Genomic DNA, 25,823 nt, shown 5'->3' on the forward strand with positions numbered 1-25,823 from the left:
ATAGTAAAGCATTTATATATACTAGATTGATAATATGAAATTTTATATAAACTATAAGTGAGGATGATGGGGATGATGTTGAAAAGCCTTTTTATAAAAGATAAATAATTCTATATAGAATAGAATATAAAGATGTAATATCACTGGATGATTTCAGGATGATGTAATGAAATGCCATAATATAAATTTACTTCAAATTTAATAGGCCTCATATAAAAATACAGGTAATATTGACTAATTCAGATTAGGGTAACTTAATTTACCTTTAAATCAGTGGGAGAAATAATTCATCACACAAATATTTTCCATTGATTTAAAATACAACCAATTTGATTGAATTCATATCCATTGATAAAATATTCATATAAAAGTTATATTTATATTTTCCTAGTTTATTAATAAAACCACGGCAGGTCATCTTCACTTCACCAGTTAGCATCTGTTATTTACTTTGGCTCTGTTATATCTGAAAACTGAGATGAACTCATTAATATGTGCCAAAGGATGGAAAGATTTGCTTTGGGGAGCAGAAAGCCAACACCAAAAAAAATAGCAATGTAATCATAATGAAAGGTTTTTTTTAAAAAAGATGTGAATACATTTATTTTTATCTTCCTAAAGCTTTAGTAGTGAGGATTTTAGCCATAAGAAAATTTGTTACTGTTCTGTTGCCTTTTTATGTAACTTTGTACTCTTGACTCTTTATAAGTAAATAGGTAAAGTGATACTTTATAGTACAAAGCAAACATTTCTATGCTGTGTTTTTCTTTTAAAAATATTTTGAGGAGCACAAAAGCATTGTGTGTGTTTCTTTTTTTGGGGGGGGGGAGTATTTGGAAGTATTTCCTTTGATTTTTTCTTAATGTTGTCTTGCATTTTGGACAGAACTAATCATGCCTTCTGATCAGTATGAGCTACAACTTCAGAACAACACACTCAGCTCTGGGGGAGATACCGCCTGGCCAATTGCCAGATTGGATCAGGCCACATGCACAGTTACTGCATTGCAGCGGGGACAAGCAAATCTTGTACTTTCCCACAAAAATATCCTTTTTTGTGTGTGATTTTTCATATTATGCACAATGAATTATCATTGAACTAGCCACCCTGTGTTTAGAGTCCATGGAATTGAATTGTTCACATCGTACCCTTTGCAGCCCCTTGTTTGCCACCAGGGTTCTGCCCCCAGCCATTAACCACTATCATTTCTCCTCTGCTGATACGACCCTAGCTGTTCTCCTTGGCCAATAGGCCCCTAGCCTCTTCCGTCCCAGGCCCTTCGTCGTGACCCATTCGGCAAAACTAAAGGCCACTACCTTTCCACGATATTCTATACTAGCACTGCTTCTCATTAAGTAGCAATACTCTTGACTTGTTCAAACAGCAAAGAATATAATAGGTATTAATGTAACAGAATTTTCAGTGTGACTTCTTCGATTCTTTATAATGTTCAAAATTAGGTACTTCATAGATTTTACTCATATAACAATTAATATTAATTTGTTATCATTGTCTAACTTTTGGATCCTTAACTGATTTATAAGTGTATCTATGCAAGGGGCTTCTAAATTACCAAATGGCACCCTTTTTGTTGTGGACCCAGGATACTTAGGTTAGTACACAATGCTAATTGACTTTGGAAATAAACAACTTCATGCAATGTTTTAATAACCAAAGCTAATTAATTCCATATAAAATGTATACTTATATTGTCATGTACTTAATAAATTTGTAGATTTGCTGGGAGCCGTGTGACATAGAAATAATATTGGTTGCACAGTCAGCCAGATGTTTAGAGTGGATTGGCATTTTTGTACACCTATGGAGACCTTCCCAATGACCTGGGGAATGGCAGATGTTATTTGATGGTGTTAAATCTGCCTTATAAAATTGTCTGATGGCTGTTTTGTCAACATTGATGGTGTTTGAGTAGTGCTCCAGATGTTTTGGAAATACATCCAGGGCTCCTGTTGATATTATACTCCTTATACCATCTTTAATTTCTTTTTCCACAATTGCTTTATGTCTATTTGCATATCTTTGTGTTTTGTGATTTTCTACAGTTCTTTCCTTTATATTCTCCTGTCTCCAGGTACTGTCATGTTACCTATCCAGACTTTTTGCCCTTCTTATTAATAATTGTTAAGTCTGGGGTATTATGTGACAGGTACTTGTCTGTTTGAATTCTAATGTGCCAGAACACTTTAGTTTCTTCCTTTCCTATTACTTTGTCCTTTTTATGATTTCAGCAGTTCATGCTATTTTATTATTACTATTATTAAATTGACTGCTCACATTGTTACATTCTTCAGAGGAAGGAGGCCGTAACTCAGATATTATATGTTCTTATCATTGCATATTTTGGACATCATAAATTACAGAGATATTCCAAAAGTGCAATCAATATTATCTTTGTTCCATCCTTGTTTCTATCTTTAACCCACTTCTTCAAAGTTCTTTGAAGTGGCTACACAACCCTTACATGTGATTCATCATCATCATCATCATTTTAGCCATTGTCTATCCACTGCAGAATAAAGCCCTGACCTTTCCTTGTGAGTTGGGCCCACAATACTTGCTGATGTCGTCTATCTATCTTGTTTTATGTCTCTTTCATGGATGCTTTTTATCAACTGGGATCCATTCTATGACTGCCTTAATCCATCTGCCATCAGTTCTTTTTGCTATGTGACCAGCCCATTCCCATTTCAGTTCTAGTCCAATTTATCTTACTATTCATCAGAAAGTTATTTTCCCAATTAAAAATGCAGTCAATAATTGCGTATTTCCAAGCATTGAAATGGAAATATGTGATTACTGAATCATATATATTACTGAATTTTTAATTGGGAAAATAATTTTCTGATGGACAGCAAGGTTTTGAAATATTTCCTTATGGAAAAGTTTATATAAAATCACACTTTATGCCACTCTGATGTGTTTTGATCAGGTGAGTATTCTGTAACTCTACGACTTTCAGTGCTTTTGCTGTGCAGGATTTTCAATTCATCCTGGTGAGAGATGGGTGCTGGAAACTGAGAGGTTCTATGAAATCACTATTGAAGTGTATGACAAATCAAGCAATAAGGTGTATTTATCTGAGGTAAGGAAAACATAAATAAGCATTTTTCTGAAAAATCACATTAGGTATACAGTATAATGATAAGGATGAGAAATTTCAGTCAGGAATACTATTAAGATTAGAGTGAAAACAGAACACAGACAACATGTGAACAAAGAAACCGGTATTAGTTCAAATGATGAGAAATAACTTATTACTTTTAATCCCCACCCTCAAACTATCTCTTTGCTCTTAAGTAATTTTTTGCTACTTTTTTAAAATTGGCCTTTCCTGCTGCATTTTTAACAGCAGTTTGACATTCTTTTATGGAAACAGTAAAATTTTCTAGGAAAATTAAGATCAGAGATCATCTATAGAAAGCAGAAGTCCACACCTTTTAAGCAGCTATAACACACTGGCGTTTATTCTTACTGCCTTTGTTTTGAATTGACAACAAATTTACGCATATGTATATTGAAGTAAAGTACTAATGAAAAGTCTTTGAATAAAACTATAGGGCACAAGCTTTTTACAAGGAGATTTGTTCTGTAAAAAAATCCCAATTTCTTAGTGTGCTTCTATGCAGTTCTTAAAAGGTCTGGTTTAGGCAACGTGATCTTATGTTGAACATTATAGCAGTTAATTAGGTTTTTTTATTTTAGATGTTGGAATGGTTGTACATTTGCCATATTTTTACTTTCTTTACTACACTTTTTATTGTCTTGAGAAACCTTAGATCATGGATGATTGAAGAAGGGGAAATATTGTTTGATCTTCCAAAGAGGGATTCAATAGTGATCGAATGTCAATATTTGGGAAATCATAGAGCAAATCATTAAAAAGATTAACTGCAAATACCTTAAAAAGCAGCATGGTAATCATTACAGAACTTGCACAACTACCCTTTTTTTCATTTTTGATTTCCTTTTGGAAATGCAACATACCTAATGCAATTTGTTTTGAAAAAAGTGACAAACTAGAAAGATTGATTCCAACTGACAGCTTTTTTTAAAAAAAAGCAAAAACCTGAGCACATATTTTTCTTCTGCCATCAGAATATATTAATGGTATTTCTATTAAGAAATGTGTTTGATGATAATTCCTTTTTAAATTTCAGAACATCAGAATTGATGTGTACTTCCCAAAAGAATATTTTGAAGTTATGAGGTCCTCTCTGAATGGTTCATATCACTATGTAAAAGCAAGAAAAGAAGGGCATATCGTTCTTACTGCTAAACTAACATCTATTGTAGATCAGGTATGATGCTTGAAATAAAAGTGGCTTTTTGTAAACCTTATCTAGTTACTAAGTAAACAACTTTATTAATTATTACCACATTTAGCCAATTTACTTGTTTAAATTTAAAATATAATCCAATAAAAATACTTCATATGAAAACTATTCTCATGAATTTTGTTAGAATTACAATTTGTAATATATTACATTTCAAAATGGATTATAAAGAAGTGAAATTGTTGAAATTAGAACTTTCAGATAAACAAGAATAAGTTTTATATACTGAGACAAACTGGATATTATGCTCATTTATTTATTAGGCATTTCCTCTGCCTCTCACCAACATGTAGCAAATACTTTATTTCAGGATATAATTATATTTGTAGTGGTTTCTTTAGCAATCTGGGGAAAAACAAGGTTAAAAATAATTCTACTTTGTTTTACATGTGCATAAATAATTTATTATACATTACTAAAGTGTAAAACAGTATTTGTATAGTTCCCATTAAAATATAGTAGTTCCGTGGTGGATGGCGTTCTCCCCATTCCACACAGGAAAATCTACCCCCAACTTTTTTTGAAGGTGTTACATTTATATTTATCAATAAATAAATAAAGGTAAATATAAATGTAATGTAAAATAGTTTGTTGTGAAAGCGACAGCCTGCGATCTGAAAGGCAAAAGGCAAAAGGGAAGCAGTATTCTCCTTCCCGTATTTGGGTAAACCAGGTTGTCCTGATAGAAAAAACACTTTTTTTTTTGAAGGTGAAATCTTGGCCAGTTTCATTTGCACATTTGGAACCAATATGGTAGTCCTCAACTTATAACCAATCACCTAGTGACCGTTTGGAGTTATGACAGACCCTCCAAAAGGTTCTTGTGACCTGACAGAAGACAGCAATCTCTAGGAATCAAGTTCTTCTTGTGGAACCCTCTTATAAATGAAGGTTAATGTTCTTGGTTGGTGTAGGACAGAAAGGGAGGACAAAGTGTCTGGAGGAGCCCTATGCTTCTCTGCATGCTGCATCTGATCCAATAAAAATAGGTTTTAAAGAATATTGAAGTAAAATGTTTACTTAATGTATATTCATTTTATTAGGATGGAGGTGTTCACACATTTTCTGTCCCTGCACAAAATCAACAAGAAGTAGATATCTATGCTCCCATTGTTCTTCAACCAAGCATTTTGACCTTTCCATGGCAAGCAAAAGCAGGAGCCTATCAATACAGAATCCTGGTAGGTATTGAAGCCATCTAAAAGTAGAATACAGCAAGCTTAGCAATTGGATCCATTACTGTTCTAGTATATGCTATTAACTTTGATGGCCATAATCTTGTTTCTATTGGGAAAAACAGTTTTGCTATTATTTATTTGTTGTTTCCCACATTTGTTCTTAAAAGCTTCATTTTACTTTACCTTACAATTTAGAAATCTTTTAAAACTTGTGTATAGTTGCAAATGAGAAATTTTAATAGAAATTTCAAATATAAAAATGACAAAAAAAATAAGAACAAATGACAATTTAAAAAAAGTACTTGCTTAAGTACTTATTGGTTCCCTAAATCTACATATGTATTATATCCCAAATATTGTTATAATATTGTGCTTTATTTATATATTCTTTCAGCCATGCCATCTCTTTTGTACTTTTCATGTTTCTTCCATTTAAAGAATATTTTTTTTCACAGACATGCTTTTCTTCAAGAAAGTTCTGTTATGCAAGGATTTTTTTTTCAAAGTTAGCTCAATTAAAGTTGTAAAGTCTTCAAATTGTTTAGAAAGATTTATCCTTTGGCATGACTGAAATTATTTTCTTCAAAACAGATATATCTATGTGAAACATGCTTTTTAAAAAGTGCCAAGCTGGTTGATACAGAAGTTGGTGATTCTTTTCTAGTTAGTCTATCTAATTAAAGATGTAAAAAAATAATCTTGAATAAGACTATGCAGTTCTGGATAATTAATAGCTGGGAATAAGCCCAGTAATTAAAGCCTCATTTATTTCTAAGTAAATTCTATAATATTGCTTTGCACTGAATTCTTGAAAGCTTCAGTGAAAATCGGTTGAACTTTTGCACTTCAGAATTACATATAAAGTTCATTAATAGGAATTTAGCCATTTTCACATCAACCAGTTCTTCTAATTGGCCATGGCTTGTAGCTGTTATTAGTTGTAATTTTTATATTGATGATATTTACAAAAAAATTAAAATAAGGTGGTTGATTCCACCTTAAAATGTACATAACACTGTAGAAATGCATAAGGGAAGGACAGGAAGAATGAATATGGTAATTTCCTTAGGAGGAAAAACTACTAAACTATGTTTTTCTGCAATTTGGATAGAACATTATTTTTGATTTTCAGACAGCTTGTGCCGTTTTAGATCTTCAATTGTTTGTTCGATTGATTGATAATGTGCCATCAAGTCAGCTCAATCTTTAGTCATCACATAGATGTTCTCCATAATAATCTGTCCTGAATCTAGCCCTCCAGGTCTTCCAGCAGTGAATCCATTGTAAATGAATCAACCTTTGTCATACTCTTTTCTTTCCTTCCATCTTCCCCAACATTACAGCCATCTCCAGAGAGTTAAATTTTCCACATAATATGTCCTTTGTGCCGTAAGTGAGAACTCTGGATTCATGTAGAGAGTACAGAAGATGACCTTAATGGAAATAAGAGAGTTCATGTCATTTTTCACTGTAGAGATTTACAATGTTCATACTTCACACCTTAATTCTTTCATTGCAGCTTCAGATTTCCCCCCCCCCCCTGTATGGCAACATCAGCAACTAGATAAAAAGATTTTAATCCAACATAAACACTATTAGCATTCCAAAATAATCCTCAGCTTCTCCTCAATAGCATGTTGCGTGCCATCTGACCTGAGAGGACTATCATCCAGCATAATACTGTCAATCATTTAATATTTTCTATCCATGTGGTTTTCTTGATAAAAAGACAGCAGTGGTTTATCAATGTCTTTTTCCACACAGTATGAATTGATGCCTCTGCCACTCTTACTAAAGTGATCAACTGCACCTGGCATTTTCCTATATCACAGCTTCATAATATAGGTACCCGCTTGGTTTAGCTATTTTCACATCTGAGGGAAATATATGATGAAAATATGTTCTTTGGACATAACTCCCAGCATTCTTCAATCATTCCTTCCAGGACCAGTTCTCCACCATCATGAGGCAGAACAGGAGGGTATTGTTTACTGTACTTGCATTGTTGTAATGTAAATCAGATAAGCACAAATGCATTGTAGCAATCTAGAATTAGAGGGGAAAAAACCCTGCCTATACAATATATTCCAACAATGGATATCAATATAACTTTACCAAAAAGTGCCCGACTGCTGAAACCACTACAACCCAACCAACTCAACTATGACAAAGAGAATACAACCATACATCAGAATCAGCTCAGAAACAACCAACCAACCTGCTACAACCACCATTGTATCACCATAGTACACAAACCAATTAAATCCCTGCAAAACATTCTGAGTAAGTTTAAAGACCCAGCAGCTCCAAAAGAATAATACAAGAGTTAACTACAAAATAGAGTGTAAGCCCTGTAAGAGCTACTATGGAGGAAAGGAAGGCAGAAGACTAGCAGAGCACATCCATGAGCACCAACTAGCTGTCAGAAGACATGATGAAAATGCTTTCATCTCATAACACAAACCTAATCATATTGGGAATCATGATAAACTCATACATTCAACTGGGAAACAGAGCATCCTAGACCAAACTAAATCTAAAAACACTAAGAAATTTCTAGAAGCTTGACACTCAAACAAATCTGCCATCAATAGTCACATAGAGATAAACTACATTTGCAGACTATTGAAAAGAGATATTAAAAAAAATTTAAGGAGGCAACAAAACACATCTTCAATAGTTAACATCCAGATAAGCAGGGATTAATATCTGACAAACAATCAAATAGAAAACAGTACCCCAATTAAGGAATCACTAAGGAGATAATCAAGCAGAAAATATCTCAAGCAGTTACCAAACAGAAAACAACAGATGCCCATTGGTAGGGCAAGTTGTTGCATATAAACACAGCAAATTCCACACTCATTAGCACTGATAATGTTATTTGGTCAGTTAATGAAATGTCTGCAAGCAAGAGCACCAAGAATTCCATAGTAGATCATTATTATTACCCTGGTGACTTATTGTAACGGGACTGGCAATTAGACAAATTCAGAAGGAGTCTTTTAAATAATGTGTATTAAGAAGTGTACTTTAAGCATCTTAGTATCTATGAAAAACCTTGCTTATGGGAACAGAGTATTGGATTTGGTGCTAGACTTAATTTATTCTAAAATAACTTCAAAGATCATATTTTATTCCTGTTTCAGCTACTAGTGCTAGAAGCAGGATCAGTCATTATGATGAAAAAGTTACCTGTAGAAAGATCTGATTAATGCAGTTTTCTGGCAAATAATGAAATTTTGATCATCATTATTGTTTTAGATGTAGCATGTTATATTAATTAAGAAGAGAAAGGATAAAGTTTATATTTAAAACAGAACCTCCACACTTGGTTTTTTACTGTGCTTTGTTTTATGTAACTTAATGTCGCTGAGAATAATTCCATGACAAATTAGTCTTCATGTGCAGCCCTTCCGCACATATGGCCCTCCATATGGAAGAAATAGGTGGAGCATTAGAAAGGAATGGTAGGAAGGATGTTGGAGGTGGAGTCATGCTAGCAAAAGATATGAAGATATTTTATTATTGTCCATTATCATTATTGATGCAGATTGTATATTCATATTGGCAATGTGATACCTAGGTTGATTCTACTAGATGCTTTTCAGACTAGATTTGTATGCTACTACAGAATTTAAACAGATGGTAAAGATCTCTGATAGCTGCAGCAGAAAGAGCTATCCTGCTGCTTAATTCGCAAGCAAATCCATCCTTCTGTATTCATGGGCTATAGCATGGAGCAAAAAAAATTGCATTTTCTTTTTCAGCCTAGAAAAACTGAAAAGAAGTAAATTTTCTTTTATTGATGGTCTTTGAAAACTATGATACAGGACCTTAGGAAATACTGAGGATACTATTGTGTAGAACTATTCAAGTCTCTCTGGAAATCCTAATAAATGCAGTTACTCTTTATTGTTATCAGTGACTAACTTCTGATTAATTTCAATAGCCATGCATATATGTAGCTTAGTCTTTCCTTAGGGATAAAATAAAGATAGTATATTAGGAAGAAAATCAAGTTTCTTCTTTTTCTATGTGCTGTGTTCCCCTTTGGCATTTATACTTCCAAATAATTTCTGTCATTAGGAAACACTTTCAGCAGTAGACACAATAGTTGCAGTGAGACAAAATAATTCAGTTGGCTGCCTCCAGGTTTTAATGTAAAACTAATCAGCTTCTAAAATTGTGACATTCCTATCACCTCTTTTATGTCCTGGCCTAGGAAGCAATATGTGGACTACAGATATTGTTAATTACTGAAGTCTCTCAGATTATCCAACATATTTGGTGACAATGTGATACCTAGGCTGATTCTACTATAGATTTTAGATGTATCAACAAGCACAGCCTCTGATAAAAAGAAAAATAGCATTATACTGCAGTAATGTGTGTTGTTTTGATACATGCTCAGAAAGAAATGAGTATTTGTGTAGCAATAGCACTTAGACTTATATGTCACTTTATAGTGCTTTATTGTCCACTCTAAGCAGTTTACAGAGTCAGTGTATTGCTCCCAACAATTACCAAGGATGGAAGGCCAAGTCAACCTTTAACCCATTAAGGCTGAACTCCTGGCAATGGGCAGAATTAGCCTGCAATACTGCATTCTAACCCCAAAGTATTCTCTTTAATTTGAGTTAAATAATTAACAAATATATTTTAAAAATGATTAATCAAGCTAATTGTCAACTCAGAAGCAAACCTGGCTGGGGCCATTTCAGAGGCTTCCCACAGAGGGTTGCCACAATGCGAAGAAGGGAGAGGGAGAGGGAACATAGTTAGATGGGAGTTTTGTAGCCAAAACAAAATAGCTTCTTGTGGGAACCAAGGACAGTCCAACAGGTGGCTGTAGAGAGGAGGATTCCAGTAATCATGCAACCAGCCAGCATCTTCATGGACAATGTGACTGATTGTTTGGAGAAAGGGGGAACTTTCAGTTTTTAATCAGGTGAAAACCATGGGAACTTTCAGAGTTGGTTTTCACCAGTTTCTACCAATGTGATATCTCCAATAAAATTGTTCTTTGAGGAATATGCCTGCCTCATAGTTTTTCTTTCTGTGGAGTTATTACTTGGAACCATGACACCAATGTTTTAATTTGCTTTTCTTTTATAAACCTAGGCTTATGGTGGAAGCGGAAATTTTACTTGGACCTCATCTCAGCAAAATGTTGCTTCAATTACAATTAAAGGAGTAATGACAACTGGGAATGCAATTGGTATCAGTGTCATCCATGCCAGAGATGTTCAGAATCCTTTACACCATGGGGAAATGAAGGTAAAGAATATTAATTTTGTAAGCGGTACCTTCTGAACTGCAGAGAAGGTTTATGATACTTCTTGTAGCACCAAGAAGTAGGAAAGTTCCTAACTGATGAAACTTGTCCTTGGCAGTTTAATTTCTTAGATGAACTATTTATGTAGGGTAAAGAACATTAGTCTAATCTGAATATTTTAAAACTACAGGTAAATGTAAGTATTTCAGAATCAGACTTCATACAAAATGTCATACTGTTGAGAACAAGGATAGATTTTTTTAAAAAACTGAGCATAGGATGTGAAATATCATGTCCAAGAATTCAAATCCAAGCCCAAGCCTATAAAAGGACTTACCTGAAATCTTACTTGGAGAGAAGAATGACCCATCAAATTATCTACTCTTATCTCAAATAATGTATTTTATAAACGTCTGCCTCAGATTCAGAAGTTGCAGGTGAATGTAATGGCTGATCAATAATGCCATGCTTTCTGCACAACCCCAGGTCAACTGCACATGTACTTTATGAGTACTGAAATATTATATTCAATCCTCTCCTAAATTTCAAATAAATGAGTGTTGCTTCCAAAACTTTCAGCAAATGTGACTTCTTTCCAGAAGGTTCAGAAATGATGTGTTTAATTAAAAGTCTACTTTCAGACTCAGGATTCAGAGCACATAGCAATAGAGTGCACTTTACCCCAATTGAATTTGTAAGGAACAAATATTAAATTAAACTAACATCTTCAGTTTAAGATTTTAAATTGCTCACACTTTGCATTTTCTGCTTGAACAAAGCATCTGCCCGCTGACCTTGATTATCAGATTATGCAAGTAGTGTATAAGTTCCACAAGGATTACAATTTTAACACCATACCATATGGTCTACAATTTAACCTGAAGCAGTAAGCAGATGGCTTCGAAAATTAGACATGCCAAATGAAAATCTTTGATCCTGTGGTTGTTATGAAATGTTACCATCCATCTGTGATGTTTTCTTTATCAATAATAAAGAAATAAATGCAAATCAAGTGTTGGTTTAATCCTGTATTTGAGGTAACAGTTTTATACAGATGCCACAGAAAATACGCTATTTATTGCACTTTACAATATGTTGTAAGTTGCCACTCATAAACCAATCTTGCTGTATAATTATTTTACAAGCCAGGGCTTTCTGAACTGTTTGGTTTGAAGCAAAATAATGAAGATGGGCACCATCCAGATATTGTCTAATACAGATATTAGACACAAAGTGATTTAGTACAATTGACAGCGTGAAATAGGCTACTTCCAAATCAATAAATCAACCTATGAGCGTATGCCATCAATGTTTAAGCAATTAAAATGAAATTTATTTTAATTAGATTAGGTTTTGTTTGTTTCTAAATTCTAGTTCAAGATTTGCATCTCAGTCTTTATCTCATGTCTTATTTTATTTTTGTCTCATAGGTCTATGTGATAGAACCCAGTGATATGAAATTCACACCTTGTCCAGTTGAAGCACATGTGGGAGAGATCCTGGAGCTGCCTCTGAAGATTATTGGTTTAATGGACAAGGAAACCAATGAGGTGGTCACTCTAAGTGACTGCTCACAATTTGATTTAGTTGTCAACATTGAAAATCAGGATGTGTTCAATCCATTTCAAGGTAACTTAAAATAAAATTTATTTTTTAAATAAATGGACAAATTCCCTTCCTGATATAGTAATAGTTTCTTTTATTGATAGAAAATGCTTTTAAATGTTTAATGTTATAGTTTATACATTTATCTCATAATTAAGCATGCATCAATGAGGTGGATAAAATTTGTCTAAGATGCAAAACAAAAATGATTCTATGTTATAGTAATTCATAAAATATCTCTCGTAGGTTTAAATAACTTATCCACTTAGACTGGGGATGAACATTTTCCTACAGATTTTGTTTCTGACCCTTTGTCACCTAATATTTAATATAGTTTAATATTTCTGAAAACTTTTAGGCAAATGTTACTTTTTCAAATAAAACTAGAAGTCATATCAGACCAGGAATAACTTTTTGTTTTCTCTATCCCAATATATGGGAGAGGGGGGCTGAAATAAGGACTCTGCATATTTATTTTAACATCAGGAAATTTTTTAGAGACAAGTAAAATAATCTTTGGTTAGAGGCAGAGTTCTAAGAGTGCCTGTGCATTTGAAGAAGGAAAATTTATCTTGTTATTATTCGTCCTGCAGGCCTCTCTATCTTTCCAAAACCTGCTCCAGGAATGTCCCTACCATCCAGAGCAGATTTTATTGGCACAGAGGGCAGCACAATATAGGGGATCTCTTTCTGTTCAAGATACCTTTCAAAATTCCTATTTAGAAGCTTCCAAGAAAAATCAATGACATCATTTCCACAAATGTTTTAGACAAGACGGAGTGTTCATATGCACCTTGCTGTTGATCTGTCATTGGAATGTTCTCATTTACCTCTTATTTCATCAGTTTGTAAGCATGATCATTACATCATGTTAACCAGACAAATTGAACCCAGTATCATTTTTGACAGAGGTTCTACTTTATTCTCTGTAACTGGCTATTTTGCCTTTTGTTTATTTGTTTTATTAGTACATTGACTTGTAATAGTATATTTATCAGCATGGGCAAGTTTTAAAACTAAACATCTAAAAGAGTAGTGTAAATGTTAATTTTTGTGCTCTTTTTTTTAAACAGGGAGACTTCAGCCAACTCCTGAATACTGCAGTGGGATCAGAGTTAAAGCTGAAACCCAAGGGTATTCCTCACTAGTTGTTAGTTATACCCATGACCATATTCACCTCAGTGCCAGTATTATCATAGCAGCCTATCTGCCAATAAAAGTAAGCCTTAGTTTAATAAAGCTTTCTTTCTCATTCTAATAAATTCTTTCCTCAATACATGTTGATTATATAATATGAACTAATTTAAGACAATGTGAACTAAACAAATATAGTGGCCGATCTTTAACTTGGAATTAAAGGAACCTGAAACATTAGATTATGGAAGTTTCTATTTCAGTAGTGTCAAACTCAAGGCCTGCGGGCCAGATCCAGCCCACGGGGTGCTTAGATATGGAATGCAGGGACATCCTGGAAACAGTGAAGGACCAGCCCGTGATGTCTTTGCCAGTAAAAACAGAGCTTGGGAGAACCACACACGGCCTCCCCAAGCTCTGTTTTTGCTGCCAGAAGGATGCAGGAAGCTATCACGGCCAAAAACGGAGACCAGGTGTGCCGTGTGTGGCCACAGATGGCCAAAAATGGAGACCGGGCAGGCCTTGTGTGGCCCCTAAGTCTCCATTTTTGCTGATAGAGGGCTACATAAGTCTAGCTGAAAACGGAACCTCAATGAGTGACATTGAGCTGGTCATGCCCACCCCGGTCCCCTGAGGTCAAACACAACCAGGACACTGACTGGTTTCTACTGTGTATAACTATATCAAAATGTTAATGATATTTAAAAACAATTATAACAGCTCTTGATTGGAACTTAATAAAACTAAAGGCAAGTTCACACCAGGTCCTGCAGTTTAAGCTACTCCACTTGAAACAGCTGTCTGCTTTTATGGCTATTTGTCCCTTATTTTATGAAGTTGTGCATCATCAAATGCTGCTATTTATATATGTCTGGAATATTGTTTGCAGGAAACACTAGAAAGATTAAGTTTATTGAAAGTAGCTAAAAAAATATTAAAAAAATATAACTACCATTAATTTGAGCACAGAATATTCAAAGAAAATTAATTAAAAATAATATTATATATAGAAAGGTGAAACAAGATAACAAAACAAGCTGGAATTTCCCCTCATGTGATTCTTTTCTGCATTCAGGTTGCTAAATCTATTACTGGGCGGGGGTATTCCTTGCCCAAGTGTTGTACAGTAGAATGCTAAAGAAAACAATTGAGCATGCCCCAAAAGTATCTGATTATTAGTGTTGGCGATCAGGAAAACATTGGAAACAACCAAAACCCTTCTAGGTTATTCAATATGAAAATATTTCAGAGGGTGGTTTGTGGGGTTTTTTTTTAGTGTGTGTGTGCTGATATCAAAATGCCGCTCTGAAGCAAACTGGAGCATCTGCTTCTAATCCTTCAAATGGAGTAGCTGCACTACTAATAAATAAAGCACCATGATCTCTTAGCAGCTTTGCATGGCATCTTTCGGCTCTAGTAGTTGGGGTTAACCAGCACTCTACTACGCTGGTTGTCTTCCTTCCTCCAAGGCCAGCCAAGTTTCTGTTGATAGGAGGAAGAGACTTCCAGCCAATAGTCCATGCTATGTAGCATTCTGCACAGCTTAGTATGATATCTTTTTTTGTTTAACATCTACATGAAGCCACTAGGTGGAATCATCCACCAGTTCAAGGTCGGTCTCATCAATATGCAGATGATACTCAGTTATGAATCTCCACCCCAGGCTATTTGACTGATATTTTGGAAGTCTTAGTGTCTGAAGGCTACATGGGCCCGGCTGGGGAACAATATGCTTCAACTCAAATCTAGTAAAATTTGAGTGGCTCTGGATTTTGGAGTCTCCTGGTTCTGGGGATCTTCCATTTCTTGTTCTAGATGGGAATTGCACTGCCTCAGAAAGATCAGGTGCACAATTTTGGGGTCCTGCTGACTTCATGATATAATATATATAACCTACTGTACACACATGTGATATATATATATAAAGGTGAAGGTTCCCCTCACACATATGTGCTAGTCATTCCCGACTGTAGGTGGCAGTGCTCATCTCGGTTTCAAAGCCAAAGAGACAGCACTGTCCGAAGACGTCTCTATGGTCATGTGACTGGCATGACTAAATGCTGAAGGCACACAGAACGCTGTTACCTTCACACCAAAGATGGTTCCTATTTTTCTACTTGCATTTTTACATGCTTTTGAACTGTTAGGTTGGCAGAAGCTGGGGCAAGTAACAGGAGTTTACTCTGTTACCCAGCACTAGATATTTGAACCGCCAAACTGCCAACCTTTCTGATTGACAAGCTCGGCGTCTTAGCCACTGAGCTACCGCACGCATTAATTTCTATCCATATATGATGAGATTACTGATAATATTCTCATGATCTGAAGTGTTATCACTTTCTCTCCTAGATTATTGATCCTATTTCTGCTGCTTTGGTAACTTTGGGTTCTTCTAAAGATATCCTCTTTGAAGGTGGACCCAGACCATGGATTCAAGAGCCAACTAAGTTCTTCAGAGATACCAATACGGAACATCCAGAGAATGTTGGCTTACATTTACTAGGACCACCTACATCTAGGAATTCTTTCCAGCATTGGGCTAGAGCAACTTGCAAAGCCCTCGGGGATCATGTGAGTGAAACAAATTTTGATTCTAAAGTTTGCTGGATTTTTAGGTGAGAGGAATTGAGATGGTTTATTTTAACAGTCAATATAAGAAATAAGACTTTCAATAGTTACCTTGCGTAGGGTAGTCATAACTATTATGACATTTGAATGCATGAATCATTTGTTGATCCTTATGCATACTGATTCTACTTAACTTATAAGAATTCTTCTTTGCCTTTACCTTTACCAGCATTATGATATCTCATGAATCTTCATATGTGTAAAATATTGGAGTCTGGTCATTTGAGCCTTTAGTAAAAAATGTGACTTGATTTGTTCAAAGATTAGTTTGTTTTCTTCACATAATATTCCATAATATCTGAACCATAATATCTGAATGTCTATAATATTCTGAAGAGTCTTTTCCAAGACCAAAGTTTAAAAGCATTAACATATTTCTACCCTATCTATTGGAATTTTTCTATCAGCATAGTGCATTCTTGATATTTGTTCCTCCAATTTTAAAACCATGCTTATCTTCTTAAATCCACAGACTCTCAATATACATATTTGGCATGCAGACTGAATAAACAAGAAAAGAATATGCGGCCTTATCTCACTCCATTACTAACCTTGAGCTAGTCTATTTTGCCATATTCTACCATGAACTGTGTTCTGGGTATACAGAACATACAATGAATACAATAAGAAATTCCAGGATCCAGTTTTCCTTCTCACATTCTATCTCCTGACACAGTTTATACAGTCACAGATATTTCTGCGATTACCGAAGCACAAATTAACTTTTTTTGCTCAATTGATTTTTTTTTTCAATTATCCAGCATCAGCATTTTTTAAACCAGATTGAACATCTGGCATTTCTCTTTCCATGTAGGATTAAAAGGCTTTTTAGATGAGCCTAAATATTGTTTTGCTATTGTGTGACATCAAGGATGTTGCATGATAGTTTCCATACACTCTTAAATTTTCTTTTTGGGTACTAATTACTGCAAATAGGAATTTAAGAGTACTATATGGACTGATCTGTTAGTCACTGTGTCGTTCTCTAGATCTGCTGACATCGCTTGATTAGAACCTTTAGAGTATCTTCAGCTGTTTGCCATATTTCTGTTAACATTACATTAATTCTTACAACCTTCTTATTGTTAATGACCATAGTGCTTATCTAACCATCTAGTACTATAGGTACTTGTAAGTTCTCTGTCTTCTAAGTATCTTCTTTTCAGGTAGCAGTCCCCAAGCTTTCCAGTTTTTTAGTCCAGCCAAGTCGGGGGAGGGGAAATAGTTCTGGGCTGTGCGAGTGGTGGTTGTGCGTGCTTGTGCATGCAGTTCCATTTGCATAAACAGCAGGTGCGCAGCCATACCATTCACATAAATGGAGCTTCGCATACAAGTGCGAGTACCAGCTGCTTGTGTAAGTGGATCTGCGCATGCGAGCATGCTCACCCACTGCTTGTGCAGCCACGGGTTGAGGGCTGTTTTAAGCTACTTCAGATATTGACATTTCTACTTTACAGAATATAATTATCTGTATATGTTTATATCCCTTCCATCTTTCTTTGGCCTTCTTTGAATCAAATACTATTGTCTGGCATAGCAATTTGAAGGTTGAACTTCTTTAAAAGTTCACAGATTTTTTGGAGGAAAATTTTCCTTGTTTGTCTATCTCAATCTTCAATATTTTTACAAATGTCATTGTAATAGTGCTTCTTGTCTTTTCTAACAGTTCTCTGAAATGCTTTGTTAAGTTTCTTCCTGAGATCTTTATCTTTCTTGGCTTGGCTTTTCTTTTCTTGGCAATTTTTACTGTCTATCTGATATTTTATCTTTCACTAGGCTGGCTTTCCAATGTTCACATTTCTTCTCCCAGCTTTAGATTTTCTTTTCTTCCATGTCAACGTCAGTAGCTAGACAGCCAAAAGACCTAAATGTAGCCATAACATAAGACGTTTAACCCCCAGAAGATTCTCAATTCTTTCTCAGTATCATTTTGAGTGCCTTCAAATCTGAGAAGAGCACCCGCTGGATTACACAATCAATTTCTTAATCTTTCTGTCTATTAGATTTTCCTGGTAAAATACAGGAGATCTTTATCATTGCATCTTCCTATGCATTATGAAAGGATGTGCTTGCCATTATCAGTAAAATGATCACCCTCCTTCAGCATCTTCTTACATCATTTCTGCCTAATATAAATATCTGCTTGCTTCAGTTGGGCAGCTGGATTGCTTTCATGCCTTGAGTGCTGGGAATACTCTTGCCACTCACTCCTAGAGTTCTTTACTCAGCTCTTCCAGGAACATCCCTACTGTTATGAAGCAATTGAGCAGGACTTTAGATTTGGGGTAGGAGGAAAATATAGGCATACATTCTAAAGGGATAAGACTTTCATATGAACTATAGTCTCTTAACTTTTTGAAGTAACAGGCCCTCAAAAACCATTTCCCCTGCTGTTGCAGTTGGATTATAAAACCACAATAACCCAAGATTGTAGAATCTTATCATTATCAGTGATAATCTAACCTTATATTGTTGTAAGAGTAATACATTTTTTAACCTGACATTCATTGTTTCTTAGTGATCCATAACTATCACTTCCACCGTTTAAGGATAAAATCTAATAGAATAAGCTAATGATTAGCTGAGCACATGATCTTTAGCTTTAATAGAATCTGGAAACGTAGCATCAATAAGATTTTATTCCTGAAAAATTAAGCTCTCTTATTACCGTGTTTCTATGAAAATAAGACAGGGTCTTACTTTCTTTCGTCCCCCCCTCCAAATTTTGCTTGGGCCTTATTGGGGGAGGGGGTTATTGGTTTGGGATTGCTGGGTGGCTGTTCTCTTGTGAGCGGGCACCCAAAGAGCTGGGCACAGCTTCAGGGGCAAATGGCTGTGTTGCGCTGTTGCAGCAGCACAACAAAGCCACCATAAGGTGACCATGCTCATGAGCAGCCACCCGGCAATGCTCCTTTCCAGCCAGACTCTGTACCAGAGTCTTCCAACAGCCAGCCCACAACCATAGAACATAGTCCCAGAATGGCTGCTGTTAGAAGACTCGGCAGCAGATCTCTGGAGTTTGGAAGCCGGTTATGCTTGGAGCATGGTGGCAGCAGGGCCGCAGTGGCAGTGGGGCCACAGTAGCAGCAGAGATGCAGTGGCGCCCTGGCCCAGTCCTGCAGGGAAAGTTGGGCATGGTGAGGCAGGGAGGCAAATGAGCTAGAGGCAGAACAAGTGCTCCCGCAACATCTTTTTCTAGCCGGGCAGAGCATCATACGGCTTAGTGCCTTTGGGATATTACTGGGTCGGTGAGTAGTGCTCTGCCTGGCTGGAAAGAGGCGCTGCCAGGCAGCTGCTCATGAGAGCAACTGCCCAACAACCCCCCGCTCCATCTGGGCACAGTGTTACCCACCAAACTAGCAGTATCCCAAAGGCATCAAGCAATGTGAGCACCTTTGCCCCCCTCCCCCGGCTCCTACGGCTTTGCGCCTTTGTGATATCGCTAGATTGGTGAGTGGCGCTCTGCCTGGCTGGAGGGGGAGGTTGTCCAGTGGGCTTATTATTGGGGGAGGGAGTATATTTCTGCCCACAGAAAAAATATGGCATGGTCTTATTATCAGGTCTTATTATCAGGACATGTCATAATTTGGGGGAAACACGGTATTAACAATTTAGCGGGCTAGTATAGTTCATTCAACAAATTGTGATGATAGAAGTCAAGTATTAAGCCTGAATACAACAATTAAAATAAATACTGAAGCAAATAGTTTCATAACATTCTCATTCTGCTGCATTAAACTTAAAGTATTGTTAATGCATTTTGTGCAACAGCACCATATGGAAAATTCTAACTCGAGTATTTATATAATCTAAATTTACTTGGAATAAACAGTAAATATGAGAATATTCTGCCCCTAAGACATTCTATCATTAAAATACAGTAATAAGTTAGCGTTTCTTGAAGCAGTCACTTATAAGTGCACATGTCCCTTGTCTTCATAAAGATCAGCCATCTGTTTCAAAATCCTAAAAACGTAATTTTATTTTGTGGTGTTAAAGTTGGTAAAAGAGCAATAAAGTTGCACTCTGGTAATGGACTAGGACTGCTTTTGAAAATAAATGTCAGAATGATATAACTTTATTTGTCAACATTTCAGGCTATTACTAAAACAAATACTCAACCTTAATGATCTGTCTTAAACAGTATTGCATAAAAAAGAAGTGTTTTTCCATGTACAAACTTTTTATTATTATTATTTATTCTCACCAATTTTTATGCAGGTAATTTCCCTAACAATAGGCAACAAGCCCACTGTAACGAACCCTTTTCCAGCTGTTGAGTCAGTTGATGTGACTTTGATTTGTGCCACTCCTTCTCAGTTTTCCTTGGCACTTGTATCTACAGATCCTGAAATGGATGTTTCCTGTCCCTTTCTTCATCAGGACAAACAAGGGGTAGGTATGAATTGGGGGAAGACAATATGGTAACACTAAATACTTCTCTTGGTGCCCACCATTATCCCTAATCTGTCTAATTCAATGCATTTTTACTGAGAACAGAGCGGACAGAGAAGAAGCTGATACAATGCTAATTCCCACTTCTAGCATTTTTATAAAAATTGCTTACAGAAGAGCCCAGAATAAAATACATATTTTGGAAATAATGGTTTTGTCCAATGCTTTGGTTAGAAGGCTCCCAATTGCTCTTGAGAAGAAAAACTATGTTGGTAAAAAATACCCTGGGAGATTAAGGATCGAGAGAAGCAACTTCATGAACTTGCCTTCAGAAAAATGATTTGGTCATACACCACCATAATACTTTTGAACGGGGTTAGCTTTTGTCAAAATCCTATTCACAAGATCTGGGGTAACAATTGTATCAACACATATAGTTGTATTCAATTGTATTAAATCAGCAGCATTGGAAAGCTGCCTTTCTACAGCTGCCTTTCCTATAGCTACATTCCAAAATCCTGTTGAAATATTTAGTTTGTTCAATATAGTAGAATATGGCCTGTTTTTAATCTTGTGCATTATCTTTTTGCGCTCAGATTCATGTGTGTCTTTAAAGATATTTTTCATATTTATAAACAAAATAATTATCTTCTAGGTCCCTATTTCAATTTTCCGCAACCCAGTATTGAAGCTAGATGTTTATGATCATCAGGGGAATAAATTTGACAATTTTAGTTCTCTTACTATAACCTGGGAATCAACAGACCATTTACTAGCTAGCATAGAGGCCAGGATGCCCATGGAACTGTCTATGAAAGATCATGCAAACAGTCAAAAGAAAATGCAAGGTAATGTTCCCGCATGTTTTTTTAAAATATTCAGACAGTTTCCTTGTGATGCTAATACTAGTTATTCCATTACTACCAACCTTTGGTAGTGATGGAATACCAGACACAGGAAGCTATTTGAAAGAAGTGTCATATTTTTCTAAGGATATTAAAAAATGGGAGGGGAGGGGGTGGGCTGTGTAACTTTGAAGGCTACTTTATTGCTATGGTCCTGTATTCTGATGGTTTATTCAGGAGTACACACTGCTTTTTCCAATTTTCTCTGCCCTTCTTTAGGTCTGCAAACCGTTTTAGTTCATCATAAACCAGGAGCAACAATAATATCAGCTACTGCAGTTGGCTATCAGCATATTCATTTGATTAATAATGAAGTAAAGAAACCGGTAATACCTTTTTTTCCTCAGATTACTGCCCCAATAAGATATATCTTCTATTTCCATTTCCTAATACAATATTAATATACTGTATTTTACCATCATTCTAAAGCATTATAACTTTGACCCATAAAAGTAAAACAAAATATTAAAATGGATTTTCTAGTTTTGAAATTCATCCTCCCCTTCCTCCTCATTATTCTTTCTGGTAGCCTCTAAATCAGTGTTTCTCAACCTTGACCCCTCTGAACAGTGTGGACTTCAACTCCCAGAATTCCAAACCAGCTGTGCTGTCTGAGGAATTCTGGCAGTTGAAGTCCACGCCATTTAAAGTGGCCAAGGTTGAGAAACACTGCTCTAAATTGTTCTTTACATATTTTGCTGTAAATGCAGGTTTAACCTGAAGAAGGCTCAGTTGTCAAAAAAACTGACTGTTTATAGTATTAAGAGTTAACCATAAGCAGTATAATCCTTGACTTAAGACCATAATTGAGCCCAAAATTTATGTTGCTAAGTGAGTTGTTAAATGACTTTTGCCCGATTTTATGACAGTTGTTAAGTGAATCATTGCAGTTGTTAAGTTAGTAACTCAGTTGTTAAGTGAAATTGGCTTCCCCATTGACTTTGCTCGCCAGAAGGTCGCAAAAGGTGATCACAGGACTCCAGGGCCCTGCAACTGTCATAAATATGAGTCAGTTGCTAAGAGTCTAAATTTTGATCATGTGATAATGGGACTTCTCCAATGTACATGTGAAAAATGATCATAAGTCACTTTGGGTGACCAAACCAGATTGGATCCTGCAGACTTAATATTTACATACTTTTAAAATTATATTTAGTGCATTTAAGTTTGAATACAAGGGATAAGAGGTATTGTAGAAGTAAGGTAAGGTGTAACATTTGTTACTGAAGACTCAGTAATATTATGCCTCTAAGCAGTAGCATATATTTTCCTTAAATGTATTGGCATGTCTAATTTTTCAAGAAATTATACTGAAAAGAACTCTATCCATATTCTTATTTTATTTTATTTATTTAGTTTGTCACTCATGTTCAAGATAACAGGAATAAGAATAAACATGAATAAGAACACAGGAAATAGGTACAAATAAATGGGGACAGTAGGACAGGGATGTTAGGCATGCTGGTGCACTTATGCATGGCCCTAGTTGCACACCCCAAGTTGGAGCAAGGGGGGGGGGGAACACTGAAAATACTAAGTTTGGAAAACAGTTACTGTAGATCATCATTAGTTAACATTTCAACAGCCAGTTCCTGCTTATTATAATTTTTTTCTTTAAGAACAGTAGAAAATAAATTCCAATATATGTGAATTATAATTATAGGACTTCTATCCTATATGTCACAAATTAATGAAGAGGACTGTAGAGTAAACTTGAATTGATAACTCCAAATCCATTCTACATTCTAACTTCATTGTTATGCTATATATAAACTTTCATAGCAAAAATTTGAAAAGAACCTTATAATAGTCAGGTGACTAGCTCATGTTACTCGGTACTGTTGACAGTGAAAATGATTTTTCCAGATCTTAAACTTGGAACACTTTGCATGCAAAGCTTATTTTCTACTGTTGACATACAGTTTCTCTGTTATTTGTATTTTTGTGGAATGGAGCTGTTATATGTTTACAAACACACAAATAATAGACGTTTTAGTATTTCCAAGGTCAAAATTTATATTTAATCTAATTCATCTAAATGCAGATGATTGTTAGTTTACTTTAGTAGGAAATAATTATAATAGTAATTAGAGAAATTATTTTTTTTAAAAATAATAATTTATAAATTGATATGCTGCCTGTCTCCCCTATCATTGAAATCAAATACTGAAAACATCAAATTGTTGATGAATGCAGCTTGTTTTGATGATAAAATGATGGTTGGATTATTCTGGACAGCATATCAAAATACATTGGCATTCATAAATATAAATATACAAATGCATGTTTTTTTAAAATAAAGGTCTGGGAATGCTGAACTTGTTACTAGAACCACACATTCTAGAATCAACATTTTTCAGAATGGTTCCTTTTATTATTTTTTAATTTGTTAATTATATCTTGCCTTTTCGCCAGGATTCAGGCTGATATCCAAACCTCTTCCTCCTATTTTTCCCTCAGCAAAAATATGTGAAATAGGTTGGGTTAAGGAAGAGTTACTGGTACAGAGTTAGTCAGTGGGCTTCTATGTTGAGGGTGGAAATGAATACAAGTCTCCCTAGTTCTAGTCAATGGTACCATTCTAGCTTATTTTTATAAATCATTCTTCCATTTTGTTATCATCTTCAATATCTATTTTGCTTTGTTTTTTTGCTTACTCTTTACAGTATGAAGCTCTTTTACCTGTAAATGCAGGTATTGAACTAATACTTGTGAAAGATGTTAAAATGAGTCCTAAAGAAGTGACTATTTATAATCATCAGGCAGTTAAGGTAGGTCTGTGTGTTTGTATTGGTATGTGTGTACCTATCCCAAAAATAAACCCCAGCATGTTTTAAGCATCTGCCTAATATAAGCCCTACCCCCAAAATATGCCCTACATAAGAGTCTGTGCGGTGGCCCATTTCGTCTGGAAGCCATGAGGTGGGGTGGGGGGGTAGTGGAACTGCCCCACACACCACACATCAGCTTACCTCAGGGCCTCCGCAGCCAGGCCATTCACCTGCCTTGTGGCATCAGCACCAGTAGCCATATCTAGCAGGAGCCCACATGGCTCCTGGACCACTCTTCTGTTTGCTCATGGCCGCAACAGAGCAGGAGGCGGAATAGTATGTTGGAGCTGTGGCTGTAAGATGAAGCAGGTGTTGGGGCATGGATGGCCTTGATGAGGGGGGCCTGAGGTAAGCTAGTGCATGCATGTGGAGCAGCTCCATATCCCCCTGCCTCACAGCAGTGGTACCAGTTTGCCACACAGCCTGATGCCCTGCCACAAGCAACCAGAAGAAATGGGCATCTCATACATTGGGGTGGTGGTGGAGGGAAGACATCCCCTGAAAATAAGCCCTAGTATTTATTTTGGGGCCCAAAATAAAATAAGACCCAGTCTTATTTTCTGAGAAACATGGATAATAAATGATATCTCAGTGTGAATTTTCTAAAATGTGCTTTTCTTCACAGGCCGAACTGATTATTAATGGGGGATCTGGATATTTTTTTATTAATACCAGTGTTGTTGACATTGTTAAAATAGTATATGAAGAAGGTAAAGACATTGCTCTGGTAAGTATATATAATGCAAATAATTTATTTCTTCTTTTGAGAAAAAAAAACCATTGAAAATCCTCTGGTTTTTGTAAAGAGTTTCAGGAGAATTTTAAATCAAGTGATCTTAGAAATACAAAGACTTACAGAAATCATGGAATAAGAATCCGCCACATCCTGATTATGACCGGATAGTAAGAAGTAAGTCTGTTCTGCTTTGTTCCAAAAAAAGCTCTATGAAAAACATTCTTAAAGGAGCTATGGTGGCACAGTGGTTAGAATGCAGTATTGCAGGGCAGCAGTTCAATCCTGACAAGTTCACAGTTGACTCAGCCTTTTATCCTTCTCAAGGCTGGTAAAATGGGGGCCCAGATTGTTGGAGTCAATATGCTGACTCTGTCAACTGCTTAAAGGGGGCTGTAAAGCACTATGAAACAGTATAGAAGTCTCAGTGCTATTGCTATTGATAAAGTAACAGGCTACTTCTAGTTGGTACCAGGCTAGAAAATAGGAGAATTTAAATTTTAGTCCTGCCTAGGGCATGAAACCAGCTAACTTTGTAACTTTGGGCCAGTCACACAGTCTTAGCCCTAGAAAGAAGAGAATGGCAAACCACCTTCCAAAATGTTGCCAAGAAAACTGTATGGCCTTATGCCAGCAATTGCCAGTCAAGACTTGACTTGAAAGCACACACACACACACACACACACACACACACACACACACACACACATAAAATATCCATTGGGAGTGAATGGGGGCAGTCTCTTAAGCGTCTGATGGGCCTTCACTATATTTTGTATAG

The 25,823-nt window shown here is 35.9% G+C and overlaps 1 protein-coding gene across 1 annotated transcript in view; it reads left to right on the forward strand.

Moving 5' to 3' along the window:
• NUP210 (nucleoporin 210) overlaps positions 1-25,823 on the forward strand; it is an 82,921-nt gene that overhangs the window by 26,445 nt on the left and 30,653 nt on the right. Inside the window, exons 7-20 of the mRNA XM_087709085.1 lie at positions 886-1,042; positions 1,542-1,612; positions 2,997-3,103; positions 4,179-4,319; positions 5,399-5,536; positions 10,658-10,813; positions 12,242-12,440; positions 13,490-13,635; positions 15,900-16,121; positions 20,400-20,573; positions 21,229-21,421; positions 21,698-21,804; positions 24,145-24,249; positions 24,935-25,036. Of these exons, the coding sequence (XP_087565211.1) occupies positions 886-1,042; positions 1,542-1,612; positions 2,997-3,103; positions 4,179-4,319; positions 5,399-5,536; positions 10,658-10,813; positions 12,242-12,440; positions 13,490-13,635; positions 15,900-16,121; positions 20,400-20,573; positions 21,229-21,421; positions 21,698-21,804; positions 24,145-24,249; positions 24,935-25,036 (2,018 nt within the window). The remainder of the gene's footprint in view (positions 1-885; positions 1,043-1,541; positions 1,613-2,996; positions 3,104-4,178; positions 4,320-5,398; positions 5,537-10,657; positions 10,814-12,241; positions 12,441-13,489; positions 13,636-15,899; positions 16,122-20,399; positions 20,574-21,228; positions 21,422-21,697; positions 21,805-24,144; positions 24,250-24,934; positions 25,037-25,823) is intronic.

Source organism: Thamnophis sirtalis, unplaced genomic scaffold (assembly GCF_051295495.1).
Source record: "Thamnophis sirtalis isolate CommonGarterSnake01/CBP01778 unplaced genomic scaffold, rThaSir2_p1.2 scaffold_3, whole genome shotgun sequence".
In the NCBI taxonomy this organism is placed as follows: domain Eukaryota; kingdom Metazoa; phylum Chordata; class Lepidosauria; order Squamata; family Natricidae; genus Thamnophis; species Thamnophis sirtalis.